At 51.9% G+C, this 21,634-nt stretch overlaps 9 protein-coding genes across 9 annotated transcripts; 5 read left to right on the forward strand and 4 right to left on the reverse strand.

Annotated features, from left to right (window-relative positions):
* Window positions 1-408: 408 nt before the first annotated feature.
* On the reverse strand, window positions 409-903 carry Z517_01019 (uncharacterized protein; the record flags this gene model as incomplete). Its single annotated transcript, XM_013433981.1, has 2 exons — window positions 409-463; window positions 701-903. 2 exons carry the CDS (start codon window positions 901-903, stop codon window positions 409-411), a joined length of 258 nt encoding a protein of 85 aa, XP_013289435.1.
* Window positions 904-1,858: 955 nt separating this feature from the next.
* On the reverse strand, window positions 1,859-3,488 carry Z517_01020 (uncharacterized protein; the record flags this gene model as incomplete). Its single annotated transcript, XM_013433982.1, has 2 exons — window positions 1,859-2,534; window positions 2,590-3,488. The coding sequence occupies 2 exons, from the start codon at window positions 3,486-3,488 to the stop codon at window positions 1,859-1,861; spliced, it is 1,575 nt and encodes a 524-aa protein (XP_013289436.1).
* A 253-nt stretch (window positions 3,489-3,741) lies between these two features.
* Z517_01021 (uncharacterized protein) lies at window positions 3,742-4,557 on the forward strand (the record flags this gene model as incomplete). Its single annotated transcript, XM_013433983.1, has 1 exon — window positions 3,742-4,557. The coding sequence occupies one exon, from the start codon at window positions 3,742-3,744 to the stop codon at window positions 4,555-4,557; it is 816 nt and encodes a 271-aa protein (XP_013289437.1).
* A 162-nt stretch (window positions 4,558-4,719) lies between these two features.
* Window positions 4,720-7,908, reverse strand: Z517_01022 (uncharacterized protein; the record flags this gene model as incomplete). The annotated part of the gene is made up of 1 exon (XM_013433984.1): window positions 4,720-7,908. One exon carries the CDS (start codon window positions 7,906-7,908, stop codon window positions 4,720-4,722), a length of 3,189 nt encoding a protein of 1,062 aa, XP_013289438.1.
* A 783-nt stretch (window positions 7,909-8,691) lies between these two features.
* On the forward strand, window positions 8,692-11,604 carry Z517_01023 (uncharacterized protein; the record flags this gene model as incomplete). The annotated part of the gene is made up of 2 exons (XM_013433985.1): window positions 8,692-9,125; window positions 9,183-11,604. The coding sequence occupies 2 exons, from the start codon at window positions 8,692-8,694 to the stop codon at window positions 11,602-11,604; spliced, it is 2,856 nt and encodes a 951-aa protein (XP_013289439.1).
* A 675-nt stretch (window positions 11,605-12,279) lies between these two features.
* Z517_01024 (uncharacterized protein) lies at window positions 12,280-13,352 on the forward strand (the record flags this gene model as incomplete). Its single annotated transcript, XM_013433986.1, has 2 exons — window positions 12,280-12,909; window positions 12,978-13,352. 2 exons carry the CDS (start codon window positions 12,280-12,282, stop codon window positions 13,350-13,352), a joined length of 1,005 nt encoding a protein of 334 aa, XP_013289440.1.
* Window positions 13,353-13,704: 352 nt separating this feature from the next.
* Window positions 13,705-17,671, forward strand: Z517_01025 (uncharacterized protein; the record flags this gene model as incomplete). The annotated part of the gene is made up of 4 exons (XM_013433987.1): window positions 13,705-14,370; window positions 14,446-15,393; window positions 15,959-16,068; window positions 16,120-17,671. The coding sequence occupies 4 exons, from the start codon at window positions 13,705-13,707 to the stop codon at window positions 17,669-17,671; spliced, it is 3,276 nt and encodes a 1,091-aa protein (XP_013289441.1).
* A 58-nt stretch (window positions 17,672-17,729) lies between these two features.
* Window positions 17,730-19,046, reverse strand: Z517_01026 (uncharacterized protein; the record flags this gene model as incomplete). The annotated part of the gene is made up of 5 exons (XM_013433988.1): window positions 17,730-18,013; window positions 18,079-18,373; window positions 18,432-18,550; window positions 18,612-18,936; window positions 18,993-19,046. The coding sequence occupies 5 exons, from the start codon at window positions 19,044-19,046 to the stop codon at window positions 17,730-17,732; spliced, it is 1,077 nt and encodes a 358-aa protein (XP_013289442.1).
* A 694-nt stretch (window positions 19,047-19,740) lies between these two features.
* Z517_01027 (uncharacterized protein) lies at window positions 19,741-21,623 on the forward strand (the record flags this gene model as incomplete). Its single annotated transcript, XM_013433989.1, has 5 exons — window positions 19,741-19,876; window positions 19,950-20,065; window positions 20,141-20,339; window positions 20,394-21,168; window positions 21,245-21,623. 5 exons carry the CDS (start codon window positions 19,741-19,743, stop codon window positions 21,621-21,623), a joined length of 1,605 nt encoding a protein of 534 aa, XP_013289443.1.
* Between the last annotated feature and the right edge of the window lie 11 nt (window positions 21,624-21,634).

Genomic DNA, 21,634 nt, shown 5'->3' on the forward strand with positions numbered 1-21,634 from the left:
AGAGAGGGGACGCGTGTCTTGCTCTTCTTTGTACCTAATGTTTTAGTGGCAAGCGAAGGATATCGATGGGGTCGAATTGGCGTGTGTGTGTGTGTATAAAACCTGCGACAGCGGATGAGGTCGATTCATCAGTCAATCATACCCAGCCGGGATGGGATTCTAATATAGACCAGTATGTTGTACATTTTTCGTCGTCAAGACGTTCCATACGTTCTTTTGTATTGGTTGTTTTATTTCATTCGTTCGATCATACATTCTTCTGGGTTACACTTAATTGCGTCTCGTCTCATCGTCGTGCCAGGCAGGCCAGTGCTGGATGGAACTCAGGCGCGGCTAAGACTCTATACCGCTTCACATCACCGCCTGGTCTATTCCCCCCCCCCCCCCTTTTGGTGCGTAACAAGTCAATCAGCCATGCGTGACCTTCTTGACTGTCCCGTCCTTATCGACGTGAATGTTCAACCTGTTTAATGCAAGAAGGTGGAAAAGGTGCAAGTGTTAGCCCGGACCAGTTCTTGACAAGACGACAGGTAGATTTCTCGACCGTGCTTCGCTCGTTCCTCTTCGTCTTCCATCACTACCTACCAATTGAATGCTTCATCCATCATTCATTCACTCATTCATTCAAGCGACCGAGACACACAACCAACAGAACAAGCATACCAAAAAGGACAGGAGAAAAAAAAATGTCCATACGTACCGGTCCGGGTTATGGTCCATGGTCATCATGCCGCCCTCCTCGACGACGCGGTGGTTCTGCGGCAGGTCCTTCTTGGCAAACTGCGTCTCGTTGCTCGTCTCGCCCAGCCTCTTGCCCATCAGCTTATTCATCCATTCCCCGGTGTTTGCGTTGCCGCCACCGCTGGAGCCGGTGTTGGTTATGCCGGGGACGACGAGAGGCATCTTTGTAAAGTTTTGGGAAGGGAGATACGGGGTAGATAGGTGGCGAGGTAGGTCGATAAGGTAGGTAGTGTCAAGGATCAAGGATCAATGTGAGGTGAGGGTGAGGGTGAGTGTGTGAGGTGGGAAGTCTGTCTTTTGTCAATAGTATACTGAGGGAGAGAGAGAGAGGGATTGATATCGCTACTGTCACGGTGGGATAAGGTCCAGTTCAGATATACCAGAAGAAGAAAAAAGAAAAAGACGAAAGGAAAAAATGGAAATGAAGAGACTGATAAGAGGGGCCTTTTTGTACAAAACTTGTTCCGTTTGATTGATTGATGCCTGGTCCTTGTCCCTCACATGCCTGATGATATACAGTTTTGCGTGCCCAGATGGAGAGGCACAGAGGGAACAGCCATGACGTCGTTTAACCGAGACTAAGCAGCCTTTGGTGCAACTCCTTCCTGCGTCATTGACAATTGAACAAGCAAGCCCTGAGGTCAAAATTTGTTGTACGAGGCACATGTACAATTAATTGCACGCCCCCCCAATAAGACATTTTTCTCGAGCGAAGAATTATTTTGTTATTTTTTAGAGCCCCTTCCCACCCTCTCCCTACTTGAAGAGGCAAACGTGGCTGGTCAAGTTAGCAGCCCTTATCCATGACTTATCCAGATTTGCCCCCTTCCCAGCCCTCCGTGGAGGCCCGTTTGATGTCAGGATCCATGGTGCCATGCTCGTCAAAAGGGATAAAAGTACATTTGCTTTGGAATTCCTTCTCCAACAGCCAGCCATCAAGTTTGGAACAAGAATGTTGATCTAAAAGCACACACATCAGGACCGAGATGAGTTTGATCCTGATAACAGACACACGCCTAAGAGGGTAGAATCCACCTTTGTTTCCGCAGGTTGCTCTCGTTTAAACGCGAAGATATCGGCATCCTCGACTGCAACTTTTTTTTTGGCACCAGAGAGATTAAATGTAGTCTCTGGCCGCCTTCTGCAATTCGATCATCCTCCACCCTCTCGTCTCGGGATTGTTGACTTCTTCTGGTATCCTCGTCACGCCAATGGCATACGTGACCAACTGAACTTTATCTTCCATCCCTGCTGCCAATTCATTCGTCTTTGCATTCCGGTAGACGTGGACTTCTTGTGTCCGACAAGTGATGATGAAGACAGGGATATCGCCAGGTTCCAGTAATCGAGCATTCAAAATGTCGACATGTCTGATGTCCAGAATTCGTCCATCCGACTTCAAACCGGCTTTGGTGTATTGTTCCATGAGAGCCGAATAGACCTGGAATTGTGCCGCCGAGAGCCACAATTTCAAAGTTTCGACGTCGCCTTTAACGTATGCGTCGAGCACTTCTGGCAAAATGTATTCTCGCATGTCACGCAGGAAAGGCTCCAACTGGAAAGACGGGTCCATTTCGCGGAATTTCTTGATGACCATAGCCGTCTCATTCTCCGCAAAAAAACCAGCAACACGGTCGGAGATGGAGCGCGCCGTCGATATTAAAGGGTTTTCGGACTCTTCGTACGTAGTTTTCATGTTGAAGAGACTCTGCATTAATTTGGAATTCTCCTTGAAATTGGTCCATGACTCTCGCCATGCCGAGTCTTTGTGAACCGTAATGTTGGTTCCAGCACTGCAATGTTTGTCAGAATAAGATCTCACACACAATTTTACCATTGTGGACTTACTTTGGATCTTCAACCATGGGTTCATGATTTTTGTTGGGTGATTGTGCTTCTTTCAATCTTCTGGCTTCTTCCCTTTTCCGTCGCTCTTCTTTCTCTATCCAGCCACCATATCTGGAGCTACTTCCATCATCAACTGCTTCCGAAACATCCTTGAACGCCTTGGTTTCGCGAATCGGCCGGGTGGCTTTTTCGATTCCGCGACCGGTAGCGTTGACTCCTTTTCGCACACCCTGCACGACGGGCGTTTCCCAGGCCCAAGCTGCGCCTTGTCCAATAGCACTGGCCGTGCTCTTCAAGACTTGCGACGTGCCCTTAGAAGCGGCCTCAGATGCCTCTCGCGCCCTTCTTACAGCATCGGACTCGGTAAACTGTTGGACGGAGCCCGAGAGTTGTTTTGTAGACTCATTCCATTCTTTGGACGCCTTAAATTCCGTTCGAAGCGTGTCGACAAAAACTTGCCACGGAGTTTTGTCGCCATGGGGTGGTGGTGGAGGAGGAGATTCTTTTCCTTCCTTTCCTTCTTTTTCTTCCTTTTCGGATTTTTCTTCCTTCTGGTCCTTTTCCTCCTTGCCCTCACTTGCTTCTTTTTCTGGTTGGCCGTCCCGTGGCGGATCCCGAACCTCTTGTTTGGGGTCTTCCTTAGGCTGGGTTTGTTGGAATCGAGCTCCGGAAGTGTGCAGTGATCGAAGGAGAGTTTGGCTCGACAGAGTGAGTCGGGGGGAGAATGGCGTCAGGTGTAATGGGGAATTGAAAGATCTTGAGGGTTCGTCCGACGAGAGTAATCTTCTGTACACTGCTGTCCTTCCATACTGCGCCGACGCTCGGAGCGTGGAAAATTGACTGGTGGCTGTCACATAATGACGGACACCATGGACAGGTGCGCGACGCAATACAGTCATGCTACGGAGCGGATATCTGCAACCAGGAATAAAGAAACGAGCAGAGCACTGAAAGAAAATACTTCAGCAAGCTCGTTCATGGTCAGTTGATGCGTCTTTGAAGACGGCGGAGGAAATATCGAATTTCGGTTCCGGCTAAGCTTCCTGTTCCGTTTCTCTGTAAATCCAATTCTATCTTTCTCGACACACACGACCTGCACAATGCTGGGCCATTAGTCTACCGGCAACGACAAAACATCACAGCCCGGGAAAAATGGCGCATCCAAGGCCTCCTTTACTTTTGTCCATGTGTAGATCGTGCAGGAACACCTACCTCACACAGTCACGACGCACCATCTCGGACTCAAGTCCAAGCTCCTCCAGAGAACCAGAGCGGCAGCCCAGCAGACTCTCTGAACGCCTTGGGATCAAAGTCAATGAGGAAACCCCAGCAAAGGAGACGGATGCTTTGAGCCAGTTCCACGAGCTCCTACGTGGAAGTTCAAACAGCAACGCATCGTCGCAGACTACAAACAATTCGATGCGCTCCATCTTCCAAAGAGACCTCCGGAACGTCGCACAATCTGCACAAGCAGAATCCGCGGCACGACCTTCTGTCAGGAGCTCGTACACGGACGAGCCTTATCACATAAACGTCTACGCCCACCGACACAACACCCACATCACATTCACGGAACCCAACCGCAACCCGATCTTGTCCTTCTCGTGCGGCAACCTGGGACTGCGCAACGCGCAAAAGGCATCCTACGATGCAAGTTTCCAGCTCGCAGCATACACGTTTCGCAAAATGGCAGAGAAACAGTGGAAGCTGGGAGGCAGCAAAAGTAACAAACATAACAACAACCCGTGGTGTACACTATCGAGTATAAAGAAACCCGCGTACAGTGGCTCCCCGGGTGCAGGAATCGAAGTCATCTTCCGAGGATATGGGCCAGGTAGAGAGGCCTTCCAGAAAGCACTGCTGGGAACGGAAGGCAGAATGATTAAGCCTCTGATCGCGAAGGTGACGGACGGGACGAGGTTGAAGTTTGGTGGCACCAGGAGTCCCCAGGTGAGGAGATTGGGTTGAGCGAGGGGAAATGTATTTATTGTACGACTATGGATGGTTGCATAGAGGAAATTATCGATGAGTTCTGCTCCCCGGATGCAGACTCGCCGGCAGAATATCTATCAGACTCTATCTGGAACTGATCACCAAGAATGCACCTCGCTGTTCATTCCATAAGTATATTCAATATCCACCTGGTGAACTCGAGAAGTAGTCACCGGCACTAACCGGACTCAACCTCGCCGGCGACGGGCTCGAGCTCCCCTCCGAGTTCTGATCCATATTCTTACTTCTCGAACGTGGTATTTGCAGCGCCCCTGTACTAGATACTGTGCGATGGGGCTCCAAAAGCGCCGGCTTGTCCCTGAAGCCGACGCCGACGATGACCCTCCGCAACGCATCGCCCCTCGGATCGATCCCCATCATGAACCGGGCCAGTTCGGCGCACAGCTCAAAATCTCCCTTTTGCCGGGCCAGAGTCATCAGGCGGATGACGTAGCCTTCGAATTTACGGGCGTCGTAGGACTCGGACTCGTCGTTGCCCTCTTCCAGACCCTGGAGGACGATGAGGTAGCCGCCGGCGGTTTTGAGGTCCTCGAGCTCGAGGGCTTGCTCGAACAGGGCCAGCGGGGGCGGGAGGTGCGCGAAGAGCGTGCGCCACGACGATAGCTCTGTCTTGCGGATGCACTGCACCACGGTCGATAGGTATGTTGTCGGTGAGAGGACGAGTTGGAGAAACGAGAGGACAGCTGGCAATGGCCCTTGTGCGCCATCGTCATCTTTGTCCTTGAGTTTGGTTCTGCGGTCAACTTCATCATCGAGGACGTTGTGGAGCAGTATTTCCAGTGCATGTGGAAAGTATGAGAGGTTCTGGTACTGGTTCGCCAGGCCGAATGCGGCGGCGGTGTCGCTTGCTTCACACAGTTGGTGACGAAGTATATAGGGGAGGAAAAGCTGTGTGCGGATGCTGGAGCGAAATTGGGCAAAGTTGACGTCTCGCCGCTGGAGAAGCTCGGATTCAATCCCCAGCACAACACCTTTGGTGAGGAGGATGGATAAAGGGTAGAAGTCGATTGACATAGATAGTACTGGTGATGTCTGGAGTTCTCCCGGACCATGGTGGAACAGATCCCGCACATCTGGCCAGAGACGAAGCTCATCACCGCTGAATGTCCAGAGAGAGTCTCGTAGTGAGTAATTTTGCTGGCTTCGTATTGTGAATGCTGAGCCAGCTGATGGTGTGGGTGGCGCTGATTCATCTGGCCCAGTGCTGAAGTTGAAGTATATCTGATCGCGCATGAGTATGTAGTACTCGACATGCTGAGCAATGACTCGCATATCGTATTTGAGCTCGTCCCTTTCGTTACGAGACGCTTGCAATAAGACCAACTTGTCGTCAACAAGAAATAGGACAGACGCAAACTCCACGTCTCTTGAGGGATCTCCGTTTCGAAGCTGAGAATCTGGAACGACCCAGCTAACGGAACGAACTCGACTGGGTGCACGCACAATACCATGAAAGGCAATTTGGCCCACTTGCACAAGCTGCGCTCCTCGGTCGGTGACATTCAGGATATAGTGGTAGAGTATGTTCTCGTAGGTATACACCAATAGTGAGTCTTCACCTGAAGGGCCCACAAACACGATAGGCATGGAAAATGTTTCGTTATGTAACGGGAAACGGCCCAGTTCGAGTTCCCGCGAGTACAGGCGCAAATCGTACCCATTAGTATTCTCAGTTGCGACGGCAAGGACATGGTTGAACCAGCACATCCCTCCGCGGATTGCAAACGAACTCTCTACCGACAAGTCAGAGAAGGTCTTCCACCTCCCACTTTGGAGACTGTAGTGGGCCAGACCCCGACGGCCGGCGATTGCAACATATCTTCCGTCTTGTGACACCACACACGACTTGATAGGCCACTGGTTGTGTAGATAAACATGCGGGTATTCGGCGTGATGCCAAAGGGATGCCTCATTCGATATAGAAGTCAAGTCAGGGAGTTCATGGCCACGATATACTGTCACTTCTGTTGGAGTTTGGAGAAGAGCACGAACGAGATTGGCGCAGGAGAAGCAGCCCATAGCAGCGCTTCGCGACATTTCCAACTTCCAGAGTCGATTGTCAGACGGGGTGATGAGGAGGATTTCGCCGCCAGCACCGATCCAAGTCGCCCGCTGGACAGCGAGGAGCCATTTCTCAGAATTGGATTCGGCGTGTGCCAGGTTTTGGTGGAACGTCGATGCGCCCTCCTTTCCAAACACTGACCACGTACACCAACCCTGTTTGTAGCCGACAAAGAGACAGTAGCCGTCGGGGGACCATATCAGACATGTAATAGGACCTCTGGAAGATGGCGATGTTGAAGGTCTGAAAGTGTGAGACAACGGGATATTGCCAGCGTAGTCTTTTGCAGAATAGCAAATGATTTCCCCTGTCGACGTAGCAAGGGCGATGAGTGAGAACCGGGCATTAATACTCGCAAATGTCGCTCCTGAGGATGACTCGGGTTTATGAAAGCAATAGCCGTCAAACAATCTGGTTGCGGGGGTCGTAGATCCCCTTGAAGATGGGATGGAGTCATCGGAAGAGGGTGCCCGCGTCAGCTGGGGTTTGATCCGCTGCACTGCATATGCGTGGCCGTCCTGCGATAGCCACACTGAAAGATTCATGGCTCTGTCATGAATCATGGTCGATATGCTTGACTTTTCTGTAATCCAGTCCATCCTATTCAGCAATTGTGCTACCGCATTGGAGCCATCCTTCTGAAGGTCCCATCTAATACATTGCACTGCAGCAGGCTTGGTCGTTGCCACAATGATCTCCGAATCGAGGGCGTTGATTGAGTTGATCCCAGCATCGATCTTAATGGCTCTCCGGAAGCGCAGGAGAACCTCTGGAACTCCAATGGTCTCATCCGTCCCAAAACTCCGCATGATATTTTGCCGCTTCGCCTGGCTATACCCATACTGTTGTTGCAGGACCCGGGCCGTTTGATCACTCTCTACCGAGTATAACATCAAATAGCTTCCCTCTGTGCGAATGACCAAGGTGGTTCCATCTGGTTTGAACGCGAGGCCGAGATTTTTGCCATAAGTTTCTAACGACTTTGATGATCGCGAGAGCGAGGCCAGGACAACCACAGGACGCGTTGACCAAAGATCTAATCGAACGGGGCTGATTGTCGCAAAGACGTGGTCATGTCGGGCAGCTTGAAGGTCGATTATAGCATTGGTGTCATCGTCGGTGGAATCATTCTTCTCTGCCTCCCCGTCTTCATGGTGGGCTTCTGTTTCTTTCGGTTGGTGGCCAGTTACAGTGCCAGGTCCATGGTATGCGAAGATTTGCGGCACGCTGCACGGCCAATACATAATTCGACGGATCAAAAGACACCCACATATCTGTTGACGGCCATCTTTCTCGCGCTGCCACCTCAATTGACCCGATTACCTAGTACTTGACAGAGTTCGAAGGTGTTGTCAAGATGAATTGGTAGAGGAGTCGGGCCGATCAGATGCCAAGAATATTATATACGCACTAAACCTATATTGGATGAGCCCCTGTCAGGCAGACACTCGTCAGAAATGATCACGTGAGTATGTAAGTCCTCGGTCACGTGTCAGACCCCAAAGACATTGTCTCTCAGGATTGACACGAATGCCCTGTCGTTGTTGACCTCAGATCGTCACCTGGTAACGTATCTTCGCTACGATTCTCAGGAAATGAAGCATGCAAGGGCACTGTTCATCTGCGATCCTCTGGCGACCTTACAGCCAAGCCGCTTCCGTAGAATATCAGGCAAGGCAGAAACTCTAGGCAGCCACCAGATATACGAGGCGACTAGCTGTCAACCTTGCCGCGTGACTCTAGCACATAAAAGGCCGAAGCCACAGTCATCCACCGCAGCATGAGATAACGACAGATAATTTAGCTCGAGAAGCCCCAAGAAAAATTGGTTCCGCACGGCTGGGACTGCAGGGCAATGAAGGTGAGTCTCGCATTGGTGGTACGAGGTTCTACGCTTCAGACCAACCGTGATCACAACCATCAATCCTCGCGTCTGTCTCCCCGCAAATCTCTACCACACGTCACACAATCAAGAGTCTCAGTCTGGCTGTCTCACCATCTCAGCCCAGTTGTTTCTGTGAGGCAAGATGGTTCTCGATCCTATTACTGCACTTGGTCTTGCGGGCAACGTCCTCCAGTTTGTCGACTTCGGTTCTCGAGTCCTGTGCACATTTCGTGCCATCAAGGCTAACGGCGGCCTACCTAACATGGAAACACTTGAAACCTTTACGAGGGATGTTTTGGACCTGACTGCGCGATTGCAGCAATATCCGCCCAGCAACAGCAATCAGGATGCGGCTAGTTGGGAGGTTGGCATTCTGAAAGCGAATGAACGATGCCAACGTGCCGCTAAGGTCCTGGTGGATGCGGTTGAGAAGATAAAGAAACTCCACACCGAACGTTTTGGGGCTATTCGGCAGGCATTTTCTTCGGTGGTCAAAGGGAGGGAAATCAGTGCTCTTGCGCGAGATCTCGAAACGGCGAAAACCGAACTCACTCTCCATCTTGTTGCGTATCTGAGGTAAGAATCGAGATTCGCGAGTGGCACGGCCGTGATAAATGATAACATTTGCTCCAGCACCCAACATGACACCGACCTTGAAGAGTTGCTTCGTGCGAGCAAAACTGCCGAAGCCGCTCTGTTGAAGGCGGTAAGGAGCGACCATGAGGATATCAGCTACCAACTAGACAGGCTGAAAGCAGTTATTAAAGAAGAACATTCGGCCACTCAGAAGGCCATAGGCGACTGGCAGTCATCTTTTGGCTGTGAACTGGCTGTGAAGTTAACGGGGATCGCTGAGAACACCAGGCAGCAAGTGACAGAGGAAGCTCAGAATAGGATGCTGATCAGCTTGTACTTTGTGCAGTGGGGAGACAGGGAGGCCATGATATCTGAAGCTCACAAATCAACCTTTGCATGGATATTCGGCAAAGACTTTGCGTCTTCATTGAAGGAAACAACATTCACAGATTGGCTGGAAAATGACCAGCCCAAACAGGGGTTGTTCTATATTAGAGGCAAGCCTGGGGCAGGGAAGTCATGTCTTATGCGGTATTTGACCAGGCATTCTCAACTGACGACTTCCTTGCGAAAATGGGCTGGCTCGAGGAGACTGCTTTTGGCAAGTTGCTTCTTCTGGAGGGCCGGGACACCACTCCAGAAATCTCTGACGGGGATGCTTAGAGTCCTCTTGTACCAGCTTCTCAAGCAGGAACCGTCGCTTATGCAAATCGCACACCCAGAGCGCTGGCATACCTACTACTATGGACAAGCGGATTTGGACGACTGGTCGGAACAAGAGCTCACAGCTTCTATTGCTCGTCTTTTCAGTCTGGCTTCTGGCTCCTTTCGGTTTGTGATCTTGGTCGATGGCCTGGACGAATATGAAGGTACGGAATCACAGCGGCAAAACCTGGTCAAGATGTTCGCTCGCATCGCTTCGGAGCATGACAATGTAAAGATATGCGTCTCAAGTCGGCCGTGGCCTGTTTTCCGGGAAGGACTCAAACGGTTTTCGAGCCTCAATCTCGAAGATTTGACCAGAAAGGATGTTGCCACTTATGTACGAGATCATTTCGAGGAGGATGTGCATTTTAGGGAGTTACGGGCCATCAAACCTACGCAATGCGACGATTTCCAATCCCAGATTGTGGACAAGGCGCAGGGCGTTTTCCTCTGGGTCATCCTCGTTGTCCGAGATATGCTACAGCGTCTGCAAAATGGAGCAACCATCACAAACCTTTTCCGAAGACTCGACATGCTCCCTGCCGAGTTGGATGACTTCTTCATGCAGATTGTCGAATCGATAGATGCAGCGGAGCGCGCTGATGCGGGAAAGATTTTTCAGATCGTGACAGCGCTACCAAAGGCGCACAGGACAGTGCTAGCCTTGTCGTTTACAGAGGAAGAGCACGTTGACTTTGCGTTGCATCTCGAAGACGACGATTTGACGGAGCAAGCGATTCATCAGCACATATCCTCAACAAAGAGACGACTTAACAGCAGGTGCAAGGGCCTCCTCGAAATGGGAGCGGAGATTAAGAGAGCAAGATGGGTTGACTGGCAAGTTGAATTTCTACACCGTACTGTCTACGATTTCTTCTGTCAGAGCGAACTTTTGCGCACCCGACTCAGCACATACACCAGTGGCAGCATAGACGTGTCGCGGTACATGTGCAATGCTTCACTCGTGGAGTTTCTTGCTTTGGCAGACACAGACAGCCTCCGAGCGATGCACACGGAGGCTGGCGAAGACGGCATTGCCACCGCAGTAACCTTCCTCCAATATTCCTCGCAGAATGACCGTGAATCTGGTTCCGTGCCATTCAGCCTTTTAACGGTCTTTCGACAACGGCTGATTGCAAAATGGGATCCTTGGGGTTTGCGGGATTGCGCGAGAGTAGTCATGTTCCAGAAAATGTTCAGTCAATGGCGCTTTGTTCATCCGCTCACGCACTGGCAAGGGGACAGAGGGTCTTTCTTGGGGTTGGCAGCCCAATTCGGCTTGACTCGCTTCCTACGTGCACAATTAGACGCAAGCTTTGTGGGGAACTTGGACAGGCTGCTCGATCTCGCGCTGGAGCCTGTTCCCATATTCCAGCAGGAGAGGGTAACGCCTTCATCTGAAATTGTGGCTCTTTTGCTCGAACGCGCCCGGAAGCCTCTGACCGATTTCTACGGCCGGGCATCTCAGGTCAGGTTGGAAGACAAGGCTGCAAAGATGATCAGCCTCTTGGCTCGATACAGCAAGCAATTTCCTGACGGAAAAATGGACGAGGCCTGGGCAGACGTGGTCGCTTTGCTCATTGATTACGGTCTGTTCCGTGTGCCACCGGCTTTTGGCAGGGAAGTCCAAAGTAAGACGTTAGAACTCCTCGGGACGGAAGCCAGAGAGTGCTTGAGGGCTAACTTTGAGCCTGCCCAAGTGGAGAGACTGGAGGATCTGATATTTAGGAAAGAGTACGAGTTTGTCAACACCGTAGATGTACCACAGAGATAGATCAAATGATGGATAGTATTCAGCCTTGGAAATGCTCATTCTTTCTTATCTGACACGGAAGATTCAGCGAGATCAAAGGCTGATGAGGCTCGCCTGATTACTGGATTAACACGAAGACCCCCTTGCAGAGGATTAGGAAAGACTGTTCCTGGTCATTACTGGACATGGATGTCGTCTGTCATCAACCTTGTGTCCTGCGCGGTCGCTTAAATGCCTGGATCGGGCAATGGCACGGCGAAGCGAGGAATCGCCCAATCACATTGGAATGGGGCAATATCGCCACTCTGAGCACATACGAGCAGCACGACCAGGTGTCTTTCAAAGCAAGTGAACAAAAGCCATCTTTCCCTTATCACATTCATCTTATGCTAGATAGCATTGACCACTGTATTTATAATAATCTCCGTGTGCACATTGCCATTACCCGTAAGGGATTCTGCTCGGACGAATATTATGCCTTTTCTACCAAGTACAAAAGCCCAGCAACGACAGGACGCTGGCAAAGATACTCAACCAGACACAACCTGCTCGAACCGTCGACGCTGTCAAACCTCGCCGTGCCAGACCTTGCAAATTCTTTCGTTCCTCAACCTGCTTGCCTCCGAAACCTCATTCGAATAAGCGCCCATTCCAAGCCCTAGCCCTGTCCTGACCGAAGGGTGAACGTTCCTCGCGATGTCAACCAAAGTATCAAAAACAGTCTTGATCACGGGTGGTAACGGCGCCCTGGGCTCACAGATCGCCTTTGCGATTGCAAAAGCACATCCGGATGTGTTTTTCATCCTTACCGCACGCAGGGACAATGATGTCCAGGCCCAGAAGATCTCGACCCAGCTCCACAACCAGGGCGTGACGGCCTTCGAATTCCTCACTCTCGATCTCGGACGCTTCGCATCGGTCAAGACCTTCGCAGCCAAAGTCACCGAAAAGGTGCGGTCAGGAAACATCCCGCCAATCGCTGTTCAGGTCAATTCTGCCGCATATTCGTCGTACATAGTGGATGAGAAGACGCAGGACGGGTTTGATCCTGTATACCAGACGAATGTGCTGTCGTCGTTCCTTTTGACGACGTTGTTGCTGAAGGGGGCCTTTCAGATGGAAAAGGGCAAGCCTCGGGGGAAGGTCATCAACATCACCAGTGAGACCGTCACGTTGGGCAAAGCCGACTTCTTTGACACCTGGGGACCTACCGAGAAGAACCCTATTGGCTCGCACTTGTCGATCATGCAAGGGTTGACCAGATACGGCAGCAGTAAATTGATTGGAGATATTGCCATGTACACCTTGAAGGAGAAGATGTTGAAGGTAAGACGACCTGTTGGCAACCTTGAAGCCCATGTACATGCACGGCTGACATTTGGCTTATGACTTAGGCTGGAGTCAACTCCGTCAACATCTTTTCATTGGACCCTGGAGGGATGAATTCCAACAGTAATCTATCGCGAGGATCTATGCCGACTGCCCTGCAAGTCAGTGCAACGATCCTGTCATTCCTGGGACCTATTGTTCGATGTTTCCAGAAAAGCCTCATAAACCATCCCCGGGTGCCAGCCGCGGCCGTTGCCCAAGCAGCGTTCGATGCCTCAACCGAAGGCGGAGCCAAGGAAGTCTATTACGTACTGGATGACGAGATCGGATTGAAACGCATAAGCAAGGCCATGGAGGAGCACAAAGACAAGGTCCTCGAGCAGGTGTTGAGGGACACTGGGATTACACTTGAGCAACTCCTTGTCTGGCCTGAAAAATAGCGGGAGCATAACTACATTGATAGGTTGCATTAGGGGGTTCAGTGGAGGTACAGAAAGTTTCAAGGCGTAAGGAGTCTGTAATATTTACCCTAGCGTGCCTATTTTCTCCAGTTAGGCTATAATAAGGACGAGATGAGGTAATAATAGCACCGCTAGACCTGCTAAACACGGTTAGTGAAACTTTCGAGTTTGAGGTAGAGGTAATTAATTAACGGCGCCCTCCCTTATCTTCAAATGAAGTAGAGTGTCCTAGTTTCCCTTTTCAGCCAACCAACGGACCAACCAAGAGTCTCAACTCTCAACGTCCTTGCAGTCAACGCCCACCAGACCCAGCCATCACACTCCGCTCGGCATGGCGGGATGCTGGACCTGTCGTCTGCGGAGGAAGAAATGCGACGCGCAGAGGCCCACCTGCAATGTTTGCCGCCTGCTGTTAATTCCCTGTTATGGATATGGGCCCAAACCCGGGTGGAAGGACGGCGGACCACGAGAGAAGGAGATGGTGGCAGAGATTCGCAGCGGAGTCAAGGCAACAACGGACAGTCTACGCCGCGCACGCGCCCTCCATGCCTTGCGACAAAAACACCCTCTGACGGCAACGGATGGCACGCCCAAGCTGCTAGCAAGTCTTGAAGGGGTGACACCAACGTGGCGTCCGACGCGTTCGGATGAGCAACTCCTGGACGAGTATTTCGACCATGTTTTCCCCCTCCAGTTTCCCTTTTATGTGGCTTCTCTTCCTGAAAGGGGCCACGGCTGGCTCCGTTCTCTGATGGTGAGATGTGAACCCCTGTGCTATGCAGCACTTGCCCTGGTTCTCGTCTATCGCGATCCGAGCTCGCACCGTCCCGACACCATCCGTGGGCGGCCGCGCGAAAATGAACAGCAACGGCTCTATGGTCTAGCCGTAACTGGCTTGCGGCAACACATTGACCGCTTAAGCGAGAAAAGTGTCCAAGAAAGCCTGCGGGATGGGATTGAAGTGTTCGCTTGTGTCGTCTATTTGATCATGCTCGAAGTAAGTCTCGGCGGGGGCGGTGCAGCCGCCATACTCAGAGCCCACAGTTCTTTTCTAATGCCAAGTTTCCTCTAGAACTCGAGGGGCCGACTTGATGCCTGGCAGAAGCACATGATTGCATCTCCAGGCATGTTTCCCTATCTGCAAGCTTATTGCCTGGCTTTCCCATACCACCGTCTTTCTGCTTTGTATGACGAAGGCGAGCAGATCGAAGAAGCAATCAGTCAGGCAAGCTCCACTGACTCCTCCCTTGCCCTTGTGGATCATGTGGCCGTAGAATTCTTCAGTGCTGTTTTCCTCTGGTTCGATACCTTGGCCACTGTCTCGACAGGCTGCAAACCTCAATTTGCCGACATCTGCGCAGCCGCCTTTGGCTCCTCGGACAGCAAGGTGCGACTACGGAAAATCATGGGTTGCGAGAACTGGGTGATGGTCATCATTCGGGACATCGCAGTGCTTGATGGATATAGGAGGGGAGGACAGGAAGGACAACTTCGGAGAGGCGAGGACGTTTGCCAGAAATATATTGAGCTCAAGGAGCGTCTACAACTGGGTCTCGCTGAACCCTGGGAGAGCTACCTCTCACTTTTGGCAAGGGGACCCACAGACAGAGCAGCAGAGACTTGGCTGGTCCAGGCTACTCCCATCGTCACTCATGTCTTCGCCTGTGCAGCTCTGGTTTACCTGACAGTCGTTCTGTCTGGTCCTAATCCCTATCTTCCTGAGATTCGGGACGCCGTTTCCAGATCGCTGAAAATATTCAGTGTCCTACCCGATGTTCGGTTGCTGCATGCCATGCTCTGGCCTTTTTGCGTTACCGGATGCATGGCACTCAAAGACCAAGAGTCTTTGTTTGAGGATTTGGCGGTGAAGGCTGGCACCTTGACTCAAGGACCTGGTGTTTGGTTGAGGGCTCTTCAGGTGATGAAGACATGCTGGCAGATCCGGAGTGAGGGGATCCAGGATGACCCTTCCGCCGATTGGTATACTGCCATGTCGACATTAGGCTCCCGGGTGCTTCTTGTATGAGGGTTATCGTCATCCTGTCGGGTGGAAGTGAATTAGACAGCTAAAAGCTCGAGAATGAATACAAATATCAACGAGATCCAATTGTATATGACAAAATGTTGGCTTTTCATCCTTGAGTGTCCTACACAGTTCAAGTGGTTGTGGCCTCGAAAAGCGTAAACCTAACATTCGGAAAGGGCGGGTCATGGAGGCGTGGTGTTAATTGCGTTTTGTATCCCAAGCCACCTGGACCTGAGGCGGGGAATTTGAACTTGACATTTTTCATGTCTGCATCCACGTCACTACAAAATCATCCTTCTACACAAATGAAATCGCCACCACCAGAACCTCACGATGGCGCAGAACATCAGCTACTCTTGATCCTCTCCACAATCAATCCATCAATTGCCCAATGTTTACCTCATTTCCCACCCAAGGACTCCGTTCGTTGGGAAACGGCCAGAACTCTACTGCCACATCGGCTACAGGGAGGGCTTGCGACTCCTGCCGAAGGCTGAAAATCAAGGTACATAACTCAGGACTCTGCATTGGACATCGTTCTGAAGATGGCGTCGATTAGTGTCGAAACGCAAAGTCCCAGACAATCGAGTCTTGCAGTCAGTGTCTGAGGGCGGGTCTGAAATGCACTTACGAAGAGAAGCCTGCAAAACGTGGCCGGCGGCGACGAGGGTAAGCATGAAAGCGAGTGAGCACCGTACGTCTCTGACGGTCCGCACACAGACACGCCCACGAGAGCACCCTTCCCTACTCTGGAAGTCTGATTAGGTTGAACTCTCCAACCTCTCGAACATCTGAACTCTCGCCTACGGCACCATCTGGAAACCTTACAGAGCACGAGTTCGAGTTTGACGGTCTCGCCCAGGGCATCGCACCTGATGGAGACTGTGAGAGATTTAATGCTGATGGTCAAAACTACCCGTTTGAGTCTCAGACTTCTGACTCGGGCACGATTGCTGTCAACGACGACCCATGTATGATACAAGATGTGTTACTCCCAGAGGATGAACTATACAGGGGCGACGACATCTGGAACGCTATCGACGAGTTTTTTGACACCCTGTATGTTGTGTTCCCGATCCTGTCATACGCAAGCCTTGCTTCACGTCTGATCATCGAACCCGCATGGCGTGCCATTCCTGAATTCCGCACGCTACTCTTGTCCATTCGGGCAGTGAACGCAGCAGGGCAATTTCGCATGGCTCCATCAGATACGGCACATCTTTCGGAGCTCATTACCCAAGTTGAGAAGTCACGCTTGGAATACGACTTTGCCGACCCTCCAACTCTCGATAGTGTGGTTGTCTCTTTGTTTCTTTTCACCGCCAACAATGTCCTCGAAAAACACAACCGCGCATTCCTGTACCTGGACGAGGCGCTGTCTCTCCTGGAGGTGGTGGGCGTTGCCGACGAAGAAGAGCGGCACCGAAAGGCACAAATTGAGCAGGTGCTCTTCAACACAGAAGCTGCGACCATGGCAATCTACGCGAACCAAGGTCGACGGCGGCGGGCTCGCAGACCACGGGAAGTCGTGGACCTACCACTGAGGGCATCCCACACCCTTAGCGCCCTTGATGAATCCGACAGAGTTGCTCTGCACTTATTGAGACGCCTTACTGAAATACATCTCGCCGAAAACGCAGAAGCGTTTGACGAAATCGACATTGAGTCTGAGGCTGACATGGCAACGCTGTTCGGGGCAGTGTTCAAACGCCATCGGTACTCCCGTATACAAGCAGCTGACGTGGTTGTCACGCGGCAATGGCAACTTTCAACAAAGCTCGTTGCCAACCTCAAAATGGGCATCGGCATCTCTCCGAGATTACAGAAATCGGTCGAGGCCCTGGGTCTTGCAGCCATGTCTTGGATTTGCTTACTGGGAGAAGGCGAACTACGAATCGTGGGTCTCGGGAAACTGTCTAGCCTTGCGCAGAACATCCGCGTCCTGGCAGGGAGAAGCCAGTGTCAATACATTCTAGGTGGCCTCGCTGGCGCTGTCATCAAGGAGGATCATGAGAAGATCTTTGCACCTCAACTCGCAGAGGTGGTCATGCCTCTGATCTCGACAGTACCTGCATCGCTCAATACCCGGCCGCCCTACGAATATCAGAGCCTGGAGTCTCAGGCACGGACAGCGATACAAGTTGAGCCTATGAGTGGTCGCGTCTTCGAGACCAATAGCAATTCATGGGATCCTTCGACACCGAATGATGCCGAGCAGACTTATGATGGCAATTCACTGGACCCTATCGATCGATTTATTGACCTCTCTTGACGAAACCCAAACATCACAAGATCGCCTCCATCCATTTTATCATTAATCAAGAGCCTGCTCAGGCAAAAGCTGTCATGAACACGTCCCTCTGATCTTCAATCCACTTCCTTGTCACATCAGCATTCAGTGGAAAGGTGAAGCCATGAGGTACACCAGGGAGAATCTCTTCAGTGACGCTTGTGCCAAATGAGCGAAGCAGCTGTGCATACGCGAGGCCTTGAGGCATCAAAAAATCGCAGGCTGCAACTGTAACGTGTGTTGGGGGGTGTTGTGAGATGTCTTTGACCATCAGAGGAGATGCAAGAGGATTGTATATGTCGGTGGCGTTGCCGAGATAAAGTTCTTGAAAAAGGAACGATCAGTAGGTCATTTTCTCACTGACTCGGCATGCTACGTGGAAAACATACCATATACTTTCTCGAATTCCTTGACCACCAGCTCCGGGGCCAACGGTACGTCCGCAACTGCTTGCTCGTTGTGGCTTTTTCCACAGGGGCGTTGCTTGTTGAATGTTTCCAGCACCTTCAGGTGTCCAGTCACAGGAACCACAAGGCTCGCCAACCGCAGACTTGGATATCCCGTCACGGAACGCTCCTGGGTATGTTTGATGCTGACAGCCGCCGCAAGATTTCCACCTGCCGAAGCACCCCATATACCCATGCGCGAGGTGTCGATGTGGTATTGGTCGGCGTTTCGGATTGCCTGGTAATTCGCATTAGCCTTCAGTTCGTCTTTGCTTTCGGGCACACCGAGTACATACCCATGCGATGGCTTCACAACAGTCATCTAAAGCGGCTGGAAATGGGTGCTCGGGGGCAAGCCTATAATCAACGCCGAGAATGACAGCGTCGAGCTCAGACGCAAAGAATGTCGCAATGACTATTGTTGCAGTCAGTCTTGGCCGTAAATCTTAGACATTGCGCTCATAGTGGCGACTCACGATCGTCGCCACAGGGGTTCCCATGGATCCAGCCACCACCGTGGAGCATGAATATAGCAGGTCTGAGCTTCTGCTTGGGGGCATTGTCTCCGAGCTCGGGCTCGTATACACGTATTATGAATTTGTTCTGGCTTCCATCTGAGCACTGCACGGATACATCGGATATGTCGACCTTGGCTTCAGGCCGTCGGCGTTGGAATTTGCATTTGGCTCTATGTTCGGCAAGAGGTCCTTTCAAGAGAACATTGTCGATCCACTTGCGCATAGCCTCGACGTCGGTACCAGCTGGCGCTGTTGTCCAATCGACCGGCAGCTTTGCCAGTTCCTAGACTCGAGTCAGCCTTTTGTTTGCTCGAGGACTGTTGGTCCAGGACATCTCACCTGTAAGAAATTCAAGTTTGGGGCTTGCAGTTTGTTCACGGGATTCGGCTCCATCCCCTAAAGCCTACAGAGCAGTTCCAGCTCCGGTGAGATTTCAGCATCCCCGAAGGGGGTAGAAGGCGGCTGGGCCTCAGCTATCCCTGCAACTGAAACTGCGGCCATGGTTCGATCGGATCTTCGAGAAGAAGCCAACCCAGCAGGGAAAAGTCGGTTCTTTTAATCTCTCGTGTCCCTCGTGGCCAGGGCGAGGCATGGGGTGGCGATCCTCGGAGGGTTCCAGAGGATAAATATATTATTTGATCCATTTGGGGAAATTCCGTTTCTGGACAAATTCCCCAAGTGGCTTAGTGAGGGACACATTTGTCAAACGCCACCGCTTTGGCGAGGCTGCGCACAGTTTTCAAAGGTTCTTGTTCCATTCATCTATTGGACATTTCCACAGACCCGTATATTTGCCCGCTCACTGCACGCCATACAATTCCCCATGGGGGAAGAAGTCGACGGTCCTCTCTGGTCTTGAATCCTCTGGCTTCTCTTAGACGGTCCCCCTGACCTCCATGGATTTCCCCATGGGAAAGGAGTGGATAGTCGTGTCGCCTCCCAGACCTTTGCTACTCATGACCGAGGACAACTGACGATCACGCCATATAACATACAGAATTCCACTTGCACTGCTAAACAGGTCTTCCATATTCTACTGCATCACCACCAACCAACATCATCACCGACTACTTTGGTTTCTCCAACAATGGGTTTGTTAGCAGCCAAAGACGAAACCACCATGCACGAGGAGCGTGTCTCGGATGCCACTCAGGATGCGACCGTGGTTGATCGCAACATCCATCACCCCACAGGCTGGTGGAACTGGAGAATCGTCCTGTCTAGTGAGTCTTTGCTCTCGCGCAGCCCCCAAGACTCGACGTGGCCAGAGGAACCTAGCTAACCTGGCGTGTCTAGTGATAATCGTGGGATTGTCGATGGGCCTCTACGGCTATGACAACAGCTTTGTCAGCCCGCTAATGAGCTTGCCTTTGATGATTGAGAAATATCAGGGTTACGGGGTGGCCTTTACAGTAGGTGGTGCCGTGGACGCTTGTGGTCTTTGGTACAAGTCCTCGCAACGTCACTAACGAGTGCGTCAACTATAGGCCCACAATCTCGATGTTCTTGTCACAGTTCCCCTGGTCGGCGCCGCCATGGGTACCTTTCTTGCCACTCCCGCAATGAAGTACTTTGGCCGCAAGAAGACTTTTATCGGCGCCTACTTCCTGCTCTGCACTCCCGGCTCGTTTCTACAACTATTTTCCCCCAATATCAGTAGCATGACGGTGGGAAGATTCTGGAATTGTGAGTGACGACGAATCTACCAACGGTATTGACAGAGTCTAATTGACATCTCAGATTTGGGGATCAGTGTTCTGACAACCACGGCTCCGCTTTACCTGTCGGAACTTGTCCCTGCCCATGTACGCGGCAGAGCGGTTGGCTTTTGCGTAGCAGGAGTGGGCGCCGTGGCCATCATCGCGACGACCATCGTGTGGGCGACCGAAAGGATCGACGACGAGAGGCAGTACAAGATCCCTTTGGCTGTTCAAGCCGCCTGCCCCGTGGCTTTTGGCTTCCTGACCTTTCTGTGCCCCGAGTCGCCGCTCTGGTATCTCCAACACGGCAAGCTCGAGGAGGCCCGACGCATCCTTATGTCTATTCGCAACCAAAAGACGGACATTGTCGACGCAGAAATATCCATGTACCGGATCACCCTTGAAGAAGAAGCCGAGATGCGGAAACAGACCAGGTTCTGGGACATTTTGAATCGCGCCAACCTCAAGCGAACCCTCACCGCCGGTGCTTTGATCAGCGCAAGTCAAGTGGGTGGACAGATCCTGGTCGGAACCTATTCGACCGTCATCCTCGTCCAGAGCGGGGTGGGAAACCCGTTCCAGATGACCGTCGTCATCGCGTGCCTCCAGTTTCTGGGGACCATCGTTGGCCCTACCTTGGTGGACAGGGCTGGGCGCCGACCCGTGGCCCTCGTCGGCTTTTCCCTCCTCTTCCTGCTCAACATGGCTGCTGGGGGTCTAGCAGCCGCCGGACTGACGACGAATAGCCAGAGACTGGGCCTTGCCTCCGTCTTTATCATCTTTGGCTTTGTCAATGCCGTCTCGTTCCAATCTTTGTATGCCACTTCTCTCGCCCTCCCGTCAACTCTTTTTTTTTTTTAGTGCCAATGCTAACATTCTTGGAACTCACAGGGCCTATGTTCTCCCCACCGAAATCGCCACGCCCACCCTGCGCGAGCCCACCATGACGTGGGCCATGTTCTGGTCGTACGTGACAGCCATCATCACGACGTTTGCCATTCCGCAGATCACGGCCGCCGACGCCGGCAACCTGGGTGCCAAAGCCGCCTTCATCTTCGCCGGCTGCGTCTTGATCACGACCATTTGGGCCTACTTTTACATTCCCGAGACAAGGGCCCGCACCGTCGTCGAGGTCGACGAGATGTACGCCCTCAAGCTGCCCATGCGGAAGTGGAGACATTACCAGTGCCAGACTGTCCAGCTCACCGCCGAGATTGTCGAGCACAAGAGTGCGGGTGCGGACCACTCTGAAGCGGGAGCTGCGGTCTAGCAATGGGCGGA

Source organism: Fonsecaea pedrosoi, assembly GCF_000835455.1.
Source record: "Fonsecaea pedrosoi CBS 271.37 unplaced genomic scaffold supercont1.1, whole genome shotgun sequence".
NCBI classification, from domain to species: Eukaryota; Fungi; Ascomycota; class Eurotiomycetes; order Chaetothyriales; family Herpotrichiellaceae; genus Fonsecaea; species Fonsecaea pedrosoi.